Genomic DNA, 19194 nt, shown 5'->3' on the forward strand with positions numbered 1-19194 from the left:
AATTACGCGTATCTTATTTGTCATCAATATCTTGAATACTAAACTGATGACGTCATGAGGCTATGCTGAATTAGTACGCCACTTTTGTTTACAGCAGCCTCGCATACTGTGGCACGCATGGCGAGCGGTACGTAACGTTGGGTGTTTTGCTTCGTAGTTGCTTTTCGTTGCTCTTACTCGGAATTAAAGCGCTGTAATGCTCTAATAGCCGCTTGAAGGGATTGTCATGGTTGCGCAATTTCATTCTAATGCGCTCGTTTCGTTGCCGTTTCAGCTCCGGACGGCGATGAAATCGTATCCTTTTCCTCTGGTCGATAGGTGGAACTTCGGGAACGATAATTCACTTGATGTAGGTCGAGCGCCTAGGGTGAAAATGTTATGAACTCCGTCGCGCAACTATCCCCGTGAGGAAGCAGACCATCCGCTCTACTCGTAGCCGTGGCTGCCGTGGCATTTCTCTCGGAGTGTGGTGCCTGTGGTGCCGTACCTGTGTTGTTGCGCTGAAACCGAAAATATCCGCATTACGCGTGGTGGTGCTGGCGGCTGCGAGCGCTTTCGTTCAGTGCAGTGCAGTGCTCGATCGTGCGCTGTGCATTCGTACGTGCGCTCTACACATTTTTGCTCATGCGCGATCAAGGCAATGCGCATGCGTGCGACAAGCGCGCCGGCTTCCGCCGACGTCACGACGTGCTGGTAAGTGGTTCTTGAGGGAAAGGGAAAGGTTGGCGCTATCTTCTGCAGCCCTTGAGGGAGCACGGCTCAGCGCCAAAAGAAATGTCATGCTCGAGCCTTTTGAATTTCCGCGCGCCCGGTAACACTTGAGCGTACATGGGTCGGGAAGTTGAAATTATATTGTATATTCTGCAAGTCGTGATTTCCGATAAATGCTGGCAATGGAAATACACATTGAACTCTTCAGACAATATAGCAGTGAAGCACTCGTTTTCTCTCTCTCTCTCTCTCTCTCTCTCTCTGTGATTCGACCTGCACAACATCAGTCACGCAATGCTAGTTAGCTTGCAGTGTCATGTTTCCTCAGAACATTTAAGTGTCCTCTGGTCCGCCTATTTCAAGGAAATGTTGATTTGTGCAAAATTTTTAGAAGTCCACAAACTGTCGCATCACTTTCAACTCGTTCCCAGATTACCGTTCATGTTCTGTGGATGTCCATAGATGTTCTAAACATTGCACATAGCCTATAGGGGGTATGCACTGAACCTTTATCCGCGAGGCGGCGACAGCATCACCGGGCAGCCGCGCCATGTTTACGGTCGTTGGTTCGTCCGTGCGTCGCGGAAGTATTGGAGATCACTATTGTCCAAGCCGTCGTGGGGAGTTCGCACACAGCAGTGTTATTACGTATAAAGTACTTGAATTAGTGTATCTGCGTGCACGGAGAGACTATACGTGCCGGGATCATACGCCAATGCAGCATAATGGTGATCTGCGCGGTGTCGCCGTCTTCTTTTATGAGAAGCCATGGTGCGAGTAGCTTTTTTTATTGAATGGCTGTGAATGACGAACCTGCGAGTACAAACAGACAGCTTAAGCGTCGAGATCTAAAAATTTGAATTGAATTTGAAAATTGTGGTGGCTGCAGGCCGAGTTGGAGCACTTACTACTTTTCAAAATAAAACAATGTTAGCACTAACTTGTACGACGACAATGAATGGCATTCAATTTTAATTACGGGGCTGCGTAAATGCTGACAGTCATTAAAGATACATTATACTTGTTTCTTTCGAAAGCTGCGCGTCTCTAACCAGCACTAAACACATGCACGGCACACAGTGGTTGTGGAGGTCAAAAAAACCATTTGAAAACAACCGCTGGCAACTGCTGCATCAAATCCCTCTCCGACCGCGACATCCCATTAACATGGTTATGGGATGCACACACAATTCACGCGGCTATTTCACCAAAAAAAGAAAAAAATACAAACAAAAATAAATGACCGAAGCTTGCTCACCTTTCCAAAAACAACAATTTGACGAACGGCTGCTGCACCCAGCCGCTTTTCAAATAATCACAGCCTTCCATGGATTTCTATGATTTTTGTTGCTCGCGCGACACAAAACTTGTGCCATGTACAAAATAGTCCTTGATGTCGGTGAAATCCACGCGAGGCAGCAGCCCGACATCGCGCTGAAGTTCAGCGTCTTTCAGCTGAAGGGGGGGGGGGGGTTGGTTGATGCCGCCGCACAAGCACACTTTTTCTTCGTAGCGCAATCGCTCAGGTTTATCTAAACCGCGTGTGTGTGCATTATAATCACCGAACACACCAATTGACTATAAATACTGAAGTGCAACCTTCCGCTGAATCGCCCGTTGCGCAACTGCTAGCGCCTGGGCCTAGGCCGCCTAAGGACGGCGACCGCCAACATGGTGGCAACCGCGGACGACGGTAGCGCTCCTCGCAGATGACGTCAAATACATACACCCTATAGATATCTAGATTTTTCCAAACATAGTAAATCCATGCCACCGATAATCTAAGTCCCATCAAGATCACGTTGCTACAGTGTTATCACAGCTGGACATATGCAACCTCTAATAGATGCACACTTTAGGCATGCAGAGGTCTATATGTAGAACATCTGGTGGATATTTCCCAGTCCGTGCTAGTAAGTTATATTTACAGGTGTCACATCAGATGTACTATCAAGGACAAATTCAATATGTTCGCAGCAGACGCTATGTGGCAGCGTGCTCACACAGCAAGACCAGTCACATCACATGCACACATCAGTGCATGCGCCCCCAACGAGGAAGCGCAGCGTACTCATTCTGGACAGCCCACGCGGCAGACTGCGCATTTTAAATTAACGAAAGCTTTAAAAGTAAATTGTATAAGAAAATAGGTAGAGTAGCTAGTGTAAATTATGAGATGGAGACATTTAAGTTTCTAACTATAATTTGTACACATGAGGAAACATAATTCTGTCGGGACACGAACGACCTATTGGGGGGAGGGGGGGGGGGGGGGCAACTATTAATGCATGGTTTGAAAAAAATCATTTTGTCATTTTTTACAACATACATGTCATGTGAGCAGCAATGTCACAGCCATGGGCTACCACGTTTCACGACAAAAATTCTCTGAAAATTTTCGACGAGCCTTCACTGTCTAACTAATGCCTGTGGTTCTACCATTCTGCAAAATTTAAGTGCCACATTCAATATGAGTGGTATTTCATGCGTAATGAAGCTCGGGGAACTTAGCGTTTTAAAAGATATAATTGCATGAATTGGAACTATAACACTTTAATTACACCACTCAACCGATACGGCATCTGAAATATATCTTAAAGAAAACTTAAAATGTAGCCAAGGGGGGGGGGGGCCAATATAACGTAGCCCGTAGATCTGTATGATGCCAGTATAGTCAATAAAGAGTAATTCTAAAGTATATTGAACCTCAACGAGACATTGGCTACCTTGCAAAATACATGTTAGTAGGATGTTCTTTAGTAGGATTGTGCGTCTGGTTTTATGTCAAAAAATGGGTGAGAGAAAGGGAGTTTTGGCAAAGTGTGACTCACTATGGTAGTTTCACATGTGAAGCTACTTCAAGTGTCCTTTTGACATCGTGATGTGCAGCAAGTGCCGTTCCCATTGAAGATTGTCATTGTCAAAAGTGTCAATGAACACTTTTTGTGAGCTTCAACCTGTTTGTAGCCACTATGGCCTTTTGAAGGCAATTTGGGTGTTCCTGGTTGTATTGCTTGTGGGGAGATGTGGATGAAAACTTTCTGTACTTACCGTTTGTTTGTCTCTGTGGCACACAAATTCAACCAAAACAAAGCCTGCTCTTACCTGTGGTTCACATTGGGAGAAAATGAGGCGCTTCATGCAAGTCATTAGCAGCGATCCACTGCTCATGGAGCATAATGTGTACAAGCGAGGATGCTTAAAGCATCCTCTTTGGAAAATGCTCGATTTCGGCCACCTCGTCTAATCCAGGGACTTGGGCATTATTGCATGCTAGGAACAGGCATGCGACGTGATAATATACCAACGCTTCCTTTTTATGTTACGATACAGGCTGTAATGCTAAGGACAAAAAAAAAATACTAGGTCAACTGCAGCAAAATTTTATACCGTGTCAAAAGCCTAGTTTCAAATATACTGTGACTATAAACAGCCTAGAAATTTTTAGGTTTTGAGCACAAGTGGAAGCGTTGTCATGGAAAAGCTAGCAAAAATGTATGTTCCTAAAGCCAAAGCTTTAAAAAACGCCCCTATTACCACTGCTCAGAAATGATGCACAGCATGCAACATAGATAACCAGCAGGGCTCCCTGGCAGAACCTTCGAGATTTGTAGTTGCCACTTGTGCCTGCTCTGAAAATCTCTGAGCTAGTGTGCTGGGATTTGCATATCTGCTAACCACCAGGTGAACACGTTTTCTGCTTAGCTACTGTTTAAAAGCGGTTAGTAAGAAAATTAGGCAGTTACCAGCCCTTCAGCATTGCCAAGGTTTCTTTAAACAGCATATAATCTCTAGTTTAGCCAAATATAATAGCAGTTGGGGTTTAAATGAGTACTGAAACATATTTTTAAATTTCTATAAACCCAACCGCATGCTTCTCACACATTGAAGCCCAAAAGCTTCAAAACACTTATTTTGATTACATGCTGTAAAGTGAGTCTCGAAATGCCGTACCCTGTATCATTGAAGCTGTCGTAGCATGAAGCAATATTTGGCGACGTCATGCAACAGTAAGACCTTATATGGTTTTGGGGCTCACGAAAACATAAAAGTGCTGCGCACATTTCTTCTTGCTGTACTTACATGTTTACATGTTGCAACTGCAGCGATCGCAGGAACAGAGTGAGCCAGTGTATCATGCCACCCACCGTCTGGGCACCGAAACCACTGTGTTCATTATAGTATCGTCGTTTGACTGTTCTCCATCACTTCTCTGTGCCCCGTTGCCGCTGCGTTTGTTTCCTTGACGGTCACCCATCAGCTCTCGTCGCTGCCGTACCAAGTGCTGTTGGTGTTTGGCGGTTGGTTCTACGTCCTGTTTGCAGCTGTGGAGCTGTTCCTGCTGCTTTTCAAAGGTGAGCACATGCGGTGCCCCGCATCATGCCTTGCTAATGCAACGAGTTCACAAACTATGAATCTATGCAATCGACCAGGGGCCATGTTCTCAATCCTGCTCGGCTGAGAGAATCTCGAGGAGTGTAGTGTGGCTGAAGTAGCACAAGCAGACGAGCTGGCTTAGTTGCTACTTTGGGGTTCAGTAGCGAGCAGGTCTGGCCTGCTCGAGCACACCGAGGTAACTCGCAAGACTCAGATGTGGCCACTGTGGCTGCTGAGAATTAACGCTCTTTATTTACCCTCGAACAAGACATATATATATATATATATATATATACACACACACACATAACACAGAGGGCGCCACATGCTTCCTGCTTCAGGCACGATAGCAACCTCTCGAGCTACGTGCAGCGTCGGTGCGCTGGTGGTCGATGTCAGCAATGCATTCTCTTATGGCCTCCAAGATTGGCCAGCAGACTGCAGTTGTGGTTGCCACACTTCTGCAACTTTAGCACAGTTTCGAGAAAGTTCACCAATAGGAGAACAGGCTTCTACTGTTCTGTATAAGCTGTGGTTGAAAATTGATTCTAAAATTATGTTGTGCATCTGCAAGAAGAGCAGTAGAGATAGGCTTTGGACAGTTGAAGAACAAGAAATGAATAAACAGGGTTAAAAGAGACTGATTTGTAGGAAGAGGTGCTCATTTACTGTAATATCCTGAGACATGCCCCACCCCCAAAGGAACACCAACCTCCTTTTTTGGCATGAATTGCTGTTTTCCGAAACACTGAAAGATAGCCCGCTTCTCATAATCCTGGGCACAGAGACATCGTGTATGTTCCAGGTGGCTGCAAGCCGATCTTCCAGCCTGCGGATGCGAGTTGCATGAAACCGTTTTAAGGCAGCCTCCAAGAGACACGGGCTAGCTTCATCCGCACTGGGGCAGTAGCGCCCAACGGCCATCTGAGGAAACCTTAACGGCAAGACGTGAGCTTTGTGTCCGTGGCTGGGGCATCTGCGTCCGAGGACGTTGTGCCCCGATCGTTCAAGTGCTGTGAAATATCTACCACCCCTGATGGGTTCGAAGACGGCGAACTCCATGAGCGACTGACATCGGTGGTTCCCCCTACCGCTTCCCTGCTGACCATGTCTGACTGTATGTGTGATAAGGTCACCAGCATTTTGTTCGACAGTGACAGAGACTGTTCCTTTGAAGGTTTTGAGGAAGACTGAACAAGAGCGTATAAACAAACATTCACAACCTTTGGCTACAATATTTGTATTTCTTCTTTAATTGCGAAGCATTTCTTGGCGAACATTTGCTACTTTGACATTATCTATCTATCTATCTATCTATCTAGCCGCCTACAACTTCGTGCTCTCATGGTCGTTTCGTTAACTTGGTATGTACCAAAATTGGCATACTATGATAACAGTATATGACGAACATAAATGATATGTCATAACATGAATGTCATAACATGCGTGTCATGTAGGTCATGAAACAGCCGCGTACATCTTGGTGCTTTCATGGTCATTTCATTAACTTGGTAGGTACCAAATTTGACATATTATGACAGGAGTGTATGACTAACATAAGTGATAGGTCATGACAAATGTCGTGACATGCGTGTCTGTAAAGGAAACACTAAAGGATGATGGTAGAAGTCATAGTCATGACCATGACTCAGGAAAATGACAATGACTCAGCGAAAAAAGAATAACACTCAAAAACCACTGAAATGGGTTCGTTAACTTGGTATGGTACCAAAATTGGCATACTATGATAACAGTATATGACGAACATAAATGATATGTCATAACATGAATGTCATGGCATGTGTGTCATGTAGGTCATGAAAGAGCCACCTACGTCTTGTTGCTCTCATGGTGGTTTCGTTAACTTGGTAGGATCCTTGCACACTGCTTCACATAACATCGATTCCCACGGAGCGTGGGATCTGCCGGCTTTTTTTTAGAACTTTTTTTCGGTTGTAGTATGTCAAAAGTTAGCTCACTCCCTCTTTTCACCCGATTCACTGTAGATTTTTGGTGGGATATCATGGTAGGCATTAAAAGTGTGAGACTCAATGGGTAATGCAAGCATTGGGTACAGACAAAGTGGGGCTGCTTGCTGAAAGCTGAAAGACAGATTGACTGAGCATAAAATAATTAAATTGAGGAAATGGAAATAAAATTGACTATTGTTGGTGACAGCCTATGAATTCAGTAGTAAACGCTCCACCCACAAAAATGCAGTGCATCTTCCATTCACCTTTGAAAGAGAGCCAAGCCAGCCGGAGTCCGCTCACAGCTTAGTGACTTTGCTCTGCTAATGTAAATGCTGGGCTAATAGGAAAGTAGAAGCTCGACAGGGTACAGCCTCCCGCATGTTTAGCTATGTCGCGTGAGAACACTCTAATATGGTCGTGCGTCGACCTTTTATTCTTCGGTTGTCACAAACTATAAAGTCGATAAGTAAGATGGAAAAAATTTATGAAAACATTACTTGTAAGAAAAATAATTAGGTTGAGGGGTATGATCATCTCTGCTCTCACCAGGACTAAAAGCAAAATTTAAAGGGACAGACAATCCTTCAGAATATGACTCGAGATAGCCCTGCTGATGGAAAGATTGTGCCTCGTATTGACTGAAGCGGGCACTGTTTTCCTTAATATTGATTGATTTATGTTTTTCATTCTTCAGGACAAGTAGCAAAAAATGACCGATCATGCTACCTTCTATTGTATGATGCTCCTGGGATTTTTGTTTTTTATAGTGGAATGCAATACATGGTATTATAAGTTCTTCTGTAACTTACAGTGTGCAGCTATATTTTGAATATTTATTATACAAGTAGAAAAGGCGCACTGTGAGAACGTGGCGCTGTAAGCAATTTATTGCAACAGTATTTTATTTTCAGAAATGGCTCTGAAACTATCAAAATGCAGATGATTAACAAAAGTTGTACTCACTCCCGTGAAAGTTGCCCATCGTTCTCTGCTTTCCCAATTTGCGTGGCGGGCTGTTGGCATCACTATCACTTTTCAGGGTTGCCGGTGTCGGGACTGCATTGTTTGAGAGATTACGCTCCTGGAAAAATTCTGCTTACAAAATTTCTATGCGCTTTTTGAAATAACTACTGCAGGTATAAACACTTCTGAGGGTCAGCTTTTCGTAGCGTCATGAAGAACTGGGTCCTTAAGAATCGACTGTCAATCACTTTTACTGATATATTGTAAATTACTTTATTAAGCCAATTGAGCTACTTTTTTCACTGCGGTCCTAATCTATTGCCCTTAGGATATACTGTCGGGGCAAAGTGAAATCATCGAGTTTCACTTCCTGAATGAAACCCAAGAAACTGTCTAGTGTCTTCTTCTGCTCCAACAGCCGTCCTGTGGGGTGCATTCACTTACGGGAGAAAGGGAATTATTGCTCCATAGGGTGACCTTCAGTTACTTGATGGCGAATATCACCAAGAGCCGATCACTCCCATATTTGCTTGTTCTACTGGGACCGTTCAGCGGTGTCGTGCCTTATCTAGGTGTGTGCATGCTTGTGTTTGTCTTGGGCGTTTTGTCTGCAACATCTATCAAGCTCTGCTGATGTTGGTTGGCCTGTGGATGGATCTTCGTCTTCCTGCTGATTAGCTCGCTGCTTGTGGAAAAGAGTTGTCACCTGCGAATGTGGCAACAATAAGCGCTGCTGTTTATACCGTTGGTATGATGAATAGATTTGAGAGCTGGCCTTTGAAACATTGATGCCTGCTGGTTGTACTGTGTTGAACTTGTGGGCATCATATGACTCCACGTTTTGTCTCTGGGTGTTGAAGATTGTTCAGATAAATAAGATGCATCTTCCAATGCTTACTGCCATCACCATCATCATGAACGTGCATTAAAATGCAGTAATGTTACTGATTGGGTCCTCTGTTGTGAATCACCTTGGCCTTGATTGTAAGAACCAAAGTTGGACTGTATGTGGCTGTTTAATTAACATTGTGACCTGGCAGGTTGAAGTGTTCGTCAACGTTTTGACATGAGGCATCATGTCTGCTTCTGTGTTTGCAAGTCCTTGCTAACAGCGTCTGCTGGTTGTTGAAGAGTGCTTCCAGGTTAAACGCAGCATTCAAGCTGTATTTCACAGATAATGTGGCTCTAGCAGAAATATATCAGTTTTATAGCCACTATTGAAGCCCCGATTTTCTTGCAACACAGCCTAGCTGCAGCATTGTATGACTTTCATAGCTTCGTCAGAGCACTCTGAAACGACCTGCTGAGATCTCCTCTTCTTCATGCAGGGCTGAGCTTTCCTTACCCAAGCGGCAACATGGCCTCCGAGGTGTGCCTGCTGGCCTTTCTGACGGTCATCGAGAGTGTCCGTGTCAGCCTGGGTTAGTGCATTGCGCTCTTCTGAAATGTCTCAGCTGTTGCGGTGGCCTGGCTTCTTCAGCTGGCGAGAGGAATTAGCACAACAAATAAAAAAGGATGCACACACAGGCATGGAAGACGAACACAAGGGCTGCTTACAACTGTTCAACAGCCGGAAAGCTTTACATACACAGTTAAACTTTAAATTGATGAACTTCAGTATAACGAAATCCTCAGTGTGACCAGGTGAACTTTTTTTTTAACTTAATATGCCTAGAGCACCTTGTATATTTAACCTCGATATAATGAAAGGTGTTTATCCGCCATTTCAATACAACGTATTTCGCTTCTCTCCTGAAGGAAAGCAGAGGCAATAAATGGAAACTACTGCGGGCGCCATTGGTGAAATGGTCGAATTACAGGCGCTTGTTTGCGAATGCACTTTTCAAATCGCAAGCTGTGCAACACAGAATTGCCACCAAAGTGGAGCATTGTGTTCACCGGCAGTGACAAATATTATTCATCAACTCTTCAAAATGCTGTTTTTGTTCTCTTAATGACTTGCATTCCAGCATTTGTTGGTTTAGTCATGTTTGCTTAACGAGTCGCTCAGGAGCAACTAGTTTTATTGATGCATGCACCGATTCTCACCTCTCTGTCGTTAACTGAGCCAATGTGCATTGAACAGAACTCGGCAAATATTTCACATTTTATACTGGCCAATGATCCGGACAGCTTATGTGTAGCTTATCTAAAATAAAGGGGAAACCAGCAACTACAAGGTCATTCATGCACATTTTGGTTTTTCTCTAACACTGAAATGAATTTTTTTTAACTTGTTTTTACAAAGCTATTAATAATGACTTCATTATTTGCCTTGCGATGTTTGAAATACTGCCCACCAATTAATTCGAGAAAACCGAGTAGCTTTTGAAAACGAAGTTCTTCTTTCTGGGATTTTACATGCCAAAACCAGTTCTGATTATGAGGCACGCCGTAGTGGAGGGCTGCGGATTAATTTTGACCAGCCGCGGTTCTTTAACGTGCGCTACAATGCAAGCACACGGGCGTTTTTGCATTTGCGGCCGCTGCAGCTGGGATTCGATCCCGCGAACTCGTGCTCAGAAGCGCAAGGCCTTAGCTGACTGAGCCACCCCGGCGGGTTTTAAAAACAAAGTACAACAGATTTATCCGATCATGCGGTTTTTAACCACCCAGCACAAATCCTCACTTAACTCGCCAAAATTTTAAAGGAAAAGCTATTTTGACCAAAGAAACAGGAATACAGTAGAACCCCGCTGTTACGTTTTTCACGGGACTGTAAAAAAAATGTCACAGTTTCGCCCTAAGGGCGAAGCAATGAATGCGATAGCAACACAGCAATGCCATACGAAGTAAGGTGAGCGGCTTTGGTAGCAATATGAATTGTAGTAAACATGAGCTGATTAAGTAAGCAGGTGTGCTGCGCCGTAAGTAGACCGACATGAAGAGAGACTCGATGACCACGAGAAGGCGCCTGTGAAACGGTGGTGTTCATGAGAAGAGCTTCCCGTGGGCAGCGCGTGCGAAGGGACACACCTGTAGCGCTGCACTGCCGATCCGGGCAGCATTGCATGTGTAGCGTGCGTTGGAAAATGTGGCCCGACTATTACTAACTGAATGAACAAGCGTGGTGTGAGCACGCACAAACAAACATGAATAGATCACACTGAATGACTGCAGACAACGACTGTCAAAACGCTGGCAGCAAGCAGCGGGCAAAGGTACGTGCAGTCTATCGCTTCAACAGAAACTGAGCGGCGAATGCATGGCGCATAAAGGTCAGAACCGTGTGGAGATAAGCGACGGTGCGAGTGAGCGACGAGCGCGGTTGCTGGCAGAGTAGAAGTGCGCCCCCCCCCCCCCCCCCATCTCCCTCCGGCGCTGGCTTCCCGCTTCCTTGCTTGCGCGTGGGAGATTGAGTGCGTTCGCTCTCCGTGATAGCGCGCGTCCCCGCACGCTTCTGCTCGGGCATACGGCGCGCGGCGAAGATTTTATCTATAGGGAACCTGACGACGACGACGAAGGCGACGGCAGAAATACGGTTGAAGTGTCCATATAATTGGCAATAAAAAATGTAAGAGCCGGGAAACGCAAGAGCCGGGAAACAGGAAAAATTGAGAAATGGGAGTAGTGTTGAACTGCACACAATATTATTTTAATTCTTACGTGTGACAAAAAGTAGTTTCGCCCGACAGCCGAAGTATCGATTGCGATGAGCTATACAAAGTAAGAATAGTAGTTTTATCGTTCGTATAAACTTGTAAACATTCGCTTGTTAACTAATTAACAAACATGGTGTCAGCGCCCACAGGCAAACATGAACACATCACACTCGATGAGCGCGGACACGCGCAGTTAAGCACCGAGAACACGCAGCACGCACAAAGCTACAAAGCACCTACACTGCGTAGACTCCCCCCCACGTAAATCGCTTTCAAGATACAGCCCGCGAGCCGCCGCGCAGTGTGATGCCAGAGCACAACGCTGTCCGCTATCCCTCCCCCCTCATTCCCTCGCCAGTGCCTCGAGCACAACGGAAGGAGGCGCGCTTCCTCCCTGCTTTTCTTTCTTTCGTGCGCGAGATGCGGTCGTCGGCTCCCCTCGCACGCTTTCACTCGCACATACAGCATACGGCGCGTTGGTCTTTATTCTATGGCGCGACACCGTATGCTGTATGTGCGAGTGAAAGCGTGCGAGGGGAGCTGGACAACCGCGTCTCGCGCGCAGAAGAAAGCATACGGCGCGCGGCGACGGCGTTATCGCCCTTGGACTTTATACGGAACATCCATGAGCCAAAACCAATTTTAGAGCCGCAATGCGTCATAGCCACCATCTTTAGATAGCAAATGCAGATCTCAAAGGCCATACTTTTACTGGCGGAAACCGAAAATACGTAATAAGTGTCGCCCCCGGCAATTTGGGCGGCCAATGCCATCGTCAAGCAACCAAGCCAAGCAACATGAAAAGTCAAAATGGCCGCTCGGGCCGGCGCGGTGTTGCAGTTCGCAACGTATGATGCGGGAACGGTCCCACAGTTGCGACGTAAGAGCGGGGTTACCAATGCATTGGGTTCTATGGGAGCTGTGCCGGGACCGGCCGAAAACGACGTAACAGCCGGGAAAACGCAGCACCTGGGAACGTAACAGCGGGGTTCTACTGTATAACTGAAGCACGTTTGGAATCGCAATGACATCGAAACTATCCACCTTGCAGCATTCTGCAGCACTTAGTGTAAAATTTACTGTGCTCATTTGCTGAACATGCTAATTCAATTATTCTCGGTAATATTGGTGCATATTTCATCAAACAAGAACACTTACTGTTGCACTCACTCATAACAAGCTCAAATCATGGCCAATGCAGAATGCACCTGCATATTTCCATGTGTGCACTGTTTTGCTGTTTGTCGGTGTTTTCGTGTTATCGCTCTCATACAAGACACCGCTTGTATTAGGAACATTGGGAACATTGTTGTCACTTTGACAGGGTGATGGACCTCTGATAATCAAAATGTGCACATGTCAAGAACTTTGTTAGTACATTCTTCACAGTTACATGCGCACAGGTTCATCACAGCATAGAAAAGGAATCGAACTTTTGGAACCCTTCCGTATCAGCAAAAGAGGCATTGATTGCATTTGTGATACTTCCGTGTGTCTATTTGGAAGCATGATGCGTTATTTAAATTATTGTTTTTTGCTGTGGCAAACGCAGTATGCATGTGCATTTTATTGCACCTCTCTTCCAGCCTTCTAGGGCTCTGTAATAAATCAGTTGTGAGTGTAGTGTTTGTGGTGTCCAGCCGTCCATTCTTTCTGTCTTACTTGCGGTACAAAGCCTTCATCGAGTATCAACCAATTAACCCAAGAACGAGCTAGCTTAATTAATTAGCCCATTTTACTACACTCACAAGTTGGCAGCATTTGCTTTTTGAGTTGATGGCTACAATAATTATCTTAAAGCGTAATATAGAGACAGTCGAAAACACTTGTTAGATGTTTATATGTTACACAGTTATTATCGAACCAAAATATAATACAGTGTAGACCGCTTATAACGTAAGTCGTGGGAGTTGTAAAAATCCGCGCTGTATGCGGTACCGCGTTATAACCAAAGCATGCTTTTTTCGGCTTTTGCTTATGCGAAACGGGCAACCCACCTTTCAAACACAATTTATTACATACCGTATTTTCGTGCATATAACCCGCCCTTGCATATAGCCCGTACCCCTAACTTTGAACTCCACGAAAAAGAAAAAAATAACCTCGCGTATAACCCGCACGCGTATCCAAAAAAATGAGGACTAGGAAGGTACAACTACGCGCAGTCATCATTTCGTTTTCAAAACAAAATTTATTTCAAAATGACTGCCGCAACATTGTCAGTGCTGTCGTCAGATTCACTGCTGCCATCCGAGGCTTCATCACCGCTTTCTCTTCGGAACCATCTCGCAGCAGCTCTGTTGCCGATTTCTTCAGCAGTGGCTACGATCTTCAGTTTCTCTTTCACTGTGAAAGACTGCTGCCGAGGCACAAACCGGCAGATTCCACGCCCTGTGGGAATCGATGCTATGCGAAGCAGTGTGCGGGGAGCCAACCGAGTTAACGAAACGATCATGAGAGCACTAAAACGTAGGCCGCTCTTTCATGACCAACATGGCACGGATGTCATGACATTCATGCCATGAGTCCTCAGGAGTCTCTTTAGCTGCACCTAAGAGAGTTTTAAGGCGAAAGCCTTAGTCATGCTCATGACTATGACTTCGACCATCAACCTTTAGCCTTTTGCTTCACTTAGTACCACATCCGAATCCATTCCATTGATTTTTGATTGTTAATCTTTTTTCGCTGGGTCATTCTCATTTTTGCTGAGTCATGGTTATGACTTCTACTATCATCATTTAGTGTTTCCTTCCCTTAGTACCCATGCCGAACCCATTTCAGTGATTTTTTAGTGTTAATATTTTTGCTGGGTCATTGTCATGACCTACATGACACGTATGTCATGACATTTATGTAATTACTTATCACTTATGCTCGTCATGCACTCCTGTCACACTGTGCCAATTTTGGTACCTACCAAGTTAACGAAACGACCATGAGAGCACCAAGATGTAGGTGGCTGTTTCATGACCTACATGACACGCATGTCATGACATATCATTTATGTTTGTCATGTACGCTTGTCATAGTATGCCAATTTCGGTACATACCAAGTTAACGAAACGACTCTGAGGGCACAAAGACGTAGGCGGCTAGATAGATGGGCGGACGGACGGAAGAAATGCTTTGCACTTAAAATTGGTGATGCATCCATCCTTTGGACATGATTGGTGACATTAATGCAGTTAGCAATCTTTCTTATGATAGTTGTCTGATCTGTGATTATATGTTTTATATGTTATGACGATAATTATAATAATTATGAAGAGCGGGACATACCCAGTATCACATGCTAGGGGCCCCAAATTGGCGTGATAGGAGAATGATTATATCAGAACCTACTGGAAAGTGCGTGAGGTAGGATGAGAATCCTGGTCACATTAATGGATTCAGTTCCTTAGTATCCACAATTCTTGCTCGATATTTCTTCCGGTTACAACAAAAGGTGCTCCATCTTGCAGGCAAACGGGGAAACCTGACGGAACACAGCCCGTGCCTAGCACTGTCAGTGGTGCTGACGGTGCCGTCGATACTAGGGGCGCTCTACTTCCTGCTGTGGCAGACATACGTGCTGCGGCTGGACTGGGTCCTGGCCGCAGGGCAGGTGGCGCTGCAGGCGCTTCAGACGCTGTTAGCCGTCACCACCATGGTGGCTACCAAGTGAAGCCCCCGTAGATTCAATGCTCCCTTTCACCAAGCACCCACAACACTTTCTAGAGTATTCTCAGTGAATCATTTTCGGTGATACCGTCACTTTCGTGTGACACGGCACCGGATGTGTTGGCATCTAGGGGTAACAGTGTTAGTCACGCAGTGCCAAACACGCTGTCAGGAGGAGCGGCAGGAACGTCATTGCCTGTAGACGCAGATGCGTCCTGGGCCGAGCTAAGTGATGGCATCCCCGAAAGTGATCGACCAAGAATGTCACTCCACTGCTGCCACTGATGCACACTCCAAGAGAAAGAAAACTACTGCTCTCTAAAATCAATTTTGCACCCTTTGGGATTTATCTTGTCCGTAAACAATAATCGTCATCTATCTTGCATGCCTTTCTTTTCTTTAGTAACGCTGCGTACCCAGCACTTGCGTGTCACAAACACCATGTGTATTATCACCGTGACATAGCATTGTTGACAGGAAAGTAGCGAGAGCAGAGTTTTCAAGGAAGGAAGCGCAAACCAGACAGGTGACGATCATTGTTTGGGGACAGATCTTGCTTTTTTTAGAATATGGAGGCAGGATATGAAGTGAGTCCTTTCTTTCTTTTTGTTCTCACTTAAGAACTTGTTGGTAACTCGCAACTGATTCATCTTGAAGCAGCAGTGTGTCATGGACAATAGACGCAACAATGTGGATGCTGCAAATGTTTAAAACAGACAAGCTTTATTCCTCAGGAACTGATGTCCCAGCAAGCATTAGCCAAAGTTCTAAAATATTCTGGTGCACTATAGGAGGATGCACTGGTTAGATTAATTCATCAAATTTTGCAAGTCTTATATATTTAGAGACAAAGTTCCGTTCAAAATTGTACAGCATTCCAGGAAGACATCCATTTCGACAGTATTTATATTCATGCCTATTATGCAGTTAGTCTTTCCATACCATGAAGGAAGCCCGCAAAATGTGAAGATAACGACATAACTGCGTGTTTGCGCAAGGTTGCATTGGTCTCGAACGTGCCATGCATGAACACAATGCATTTAGCCTGGTGTCTTGGCACTCAAAAAAGTCACAGGGCAGTAAGGTGGGTGTTGCCTTCGAAATTCACACCAGCGGTGGTGCCAGTTGCAGGGCCAAAAGCAACAAATGGGGATGTTTACGTGGGTGAAAGCAAAATAAGAACCTAAAATTGCCACAGCCCTGTCACTTTCTCTATAGCAGCAGACTTGATTGAAAGCACTGCCATCGCCATGCACGAATGTGCATTCATATAGTTGTGCAGAAATTTTCTTATTTCGCTGGCCTCCTTTATGATGCAGGAATAAATTATGATGCAATAGGTACAAATGTGATTACTGCTGAATCGGACATTATAACATCCGATTCAGCAGGGTAGCTTGAGGTTTGCGGCCCAAGGTGGCATGGAATGAGCACACAAATTAACTGATGCTTTTTCTTTTTTTGTCTTTCATAATTTCGACTTAGTAGTAGTACGTACTCCTAAGCCTACTTAGTAGTACGTACTACTAAGTAGTAGTACATGGTGCTTCATCTATGCTTGCAATTCCACTTTTGCGTTCTTGTCTCCATTGTCTTTTACATGTTGCTGAATGAATATGCCGAACCCACTAGCCCATCAACATATGCTGTCACGACACATTGCTTAGGAACATAGACAAAACACAGGACGAAGAAACATGCGATAATATCGATGTTCCTGAATGCTGTCAAAAAAAAGTACAGCTCACATCATTTGCCCTTTCATTTACGCTCATTTTGTCTGTGCCTTGGTACAATGAGTTGTCCTCGCAAATTTGCACAACTTTTTTTTTTTTACAAGACGGGGTGAAACTTACAAAATGACAACACAGCCAACTGCAGCAAGCATTTGCACAAAGCCCAGTTAGCCACCTCTATTACTCTGAGATGTGGCACAAATATCTAGTTACACCCTGTAGCAATCATGGTGTGCTTTCCAACACACTTTCGTCGGCAAAAAAAAAGAAATGCATAACACAGTAAGGGTTCTTGGAAACTGGAAAAATGTCCGTGTGGGGGCTTTTCATGCCATTTGTGGATTTATGGTAGATTGCTTTCAGCTGCTGTGGTAGCTCAGTGGTTATGGCGTTCTGCTGCTGAATGTGAGGTCACGGGTGTGGCTCCCAGCGTCAGCTGCCGCATTTCCTGAGGACGATATGCAAAAAAATGCTCACGTACTTTGATATAGGTGCACGCCAAAGAACTCCAGGGGATCAAAATTAATCTGGAGCCGTCCACCACGGCGTGTCTCGTAGCTGTCGTGTTGCTCTGGGACACATGAATCAGCTAATTCGTAGATCGCCTTCAGGACTACCTCTGTTACGACAAATTCTCTGGTTAGCTGAACATTTCGAGGGCCTCAGTTTAGACTTCTGTTAAATCATTGCACTGCTGTGTTTTACCAAAACTTGAAGATTTTGTAAGACAGGACACATTTCTAAGGTCCATTAGTGCCCTTTCTGAAGGTGCTTTTAAGCAGTTCATTTATAATAGAAACATTTAGAAATATATATATATATATTTTTTTTCATTACTGTGTATTATTGCTATATCTGAGCCGACTTTATGCATCTCGACTACACGATGCCACAGACAATACTGGCAGCGGTGTAGCCATGGGGTGGCACACAGGGCACATGACCCTGCCCTCCCCCAAAAAGTTACTGGGTTAGTATGTGACCTTCCCGGTCCCTCTCCCCCTCCTCCTACCCCTCCCCCACCCTGTTGGAGTGGGTGCCTCTCCTGAAAATAATTTCTGGCTATGCCACTGAATACCGGTTATAATTGGTAATTACTATGGTACATTGTTGTTTGAAGGCTGCAGTGTTAGGTAGTGGAGTGTGCATTGCACACTGTTGTGGCCACACCGTTGCAATTCACAGGTCTATAGATTCATGTCCCGTCATGGAGTCATATTCTAAAAAGTGTGCAAGTTTCAGCACGTCACCACTGACTCCACTGGCCATCTAGCATGAAAGGAGACCGCAATGCGCTTAGCTAAATGCTCAAGGACTTCGAAGGGCTGTCATTATGATCTCTAAGCTCAGTGCTCATCTAGGAAAAAAATATATTGCCCTGTAATGTAAGACAACTCCAAATCTTGCATCATAACATCTAGTCATGTCTTTTTACTTGTTTATACAACTGGATGTGATATTTACATGATATATTGCTTATATTATTTATATGTAAATTGTCCTTTGTCACCAAAGGGCTTATGTGTTTTTGATGTCATTGTGTTCATACTTTTGTGTCCTTTGTTCAGAACTTGCAAGCTTTAAAACTGTTTCGTACACACACCTGTGAAATGGAAAGATTGTACACAGTGCTTATTCACATAAAAAAGCATATGTATGAGTTTGAAAACAATAAAAAATTTTTACTATATTGTCGCCTTGATTGTCGGCAGCCCCCAACTACCACCAGACCTTTTGCCTAGTAGTATATTTCTTGACCGCTCATTGTGCTTCTTGCTGGATTGATCAATACCGAGACATCTACATTTCTTAATACAACAGGAGATGTCTCAGTTATGGCAAAAGCAGCACACGGGCGTGAGCACCCGTATGCTACGTTGTCTGCTGCGCTGCTGCTTCGCACCTGTACGCCTGCACCAAGGCAGCACCAACAGTGGAGTGGGTGCAGCAAAATCACGAACCAGCCCTGCACCGTTCCTGCACCTTTTGAAACGAACGGCGTGGTTCAGCGGGTGTCATTGCTGCACCGCTGAAACAATCGAATGGCAGGGTGCTGTACCTCGTGAACTGGTTCAGGCGGTGCAGGCAAATCGAACGTTCGAGAAAGCTTTGTGGCCATCATTGCACTGCTTTACGCGGTTTGATCCCTGTAAATTGAGCTCGTCCCTTCGG

The 19194-nt window shown here is 44.9% G+C and overlaps 1 protein-coding gene across 1 annotated transcript; it reads left to right on the plus strand.

The window, feature by feature from the left end:
* The first annotated feature begins 91 nt into the window (after positions 1–91).
* Positions 92–18706, plus strand: LOC119465262 (transmembrane protein 216). The gene is made up of 5 exons (XM_037726064.2): positions 92–127; positions 275–294; positions 4973–5066; positions 9353–9445; positions 15088–18706. The coding sequence occupies exons 1-5, from the start codon at positions 118–120 to the stop codon at positions 15288–15290; spliced, it is 420 nt and encodes a 139-aa protein (XP_037581992.1). The 5' UTR covers positions 92–117; the 3' UTR covers positions 15291–18706.
* Positions 18707–19194: the final 488 nt, after the last annotated feature.

The sequence above is a fragment of the Dermacentor silvarum genome, chromosome 9, assembly GCF_013339745.2.
Source record: "Dermacentor silvarum isolate Dsil-2018 chromosome 9, BIME_Dsil_1.4, whole genome shotgun sequence".
Lineage (NCBI taxonomy): Eukaryota > Metazoa > Arthropoda > Arachnida > Ixodida > Ixodidae > Dermacentor > Dermacentor silvarum.

What these genes read in the sequence shown, in the direction of transcription:
- LOC119465262 (XM_037726064.2), top strand. An exon ending in GTTCCTGCTGCTTTTCAAAG is followed by an intron (nt 5,067 to 9,352) that starts GTGAGCACATGC and finishes TTCTTCATGCAG; the next exon opens with GGCTGAGCTTTCCTTACCCA. An exon ending in GAGTGTCCGTGTCAGCCTGG is followed by an intron (nt 9,446 to 15,087) that starts GTTAGTGCATTG and finishes TCCATCTTGCAG; the next exon opens with GCAAACGGGGAAACCTGACG.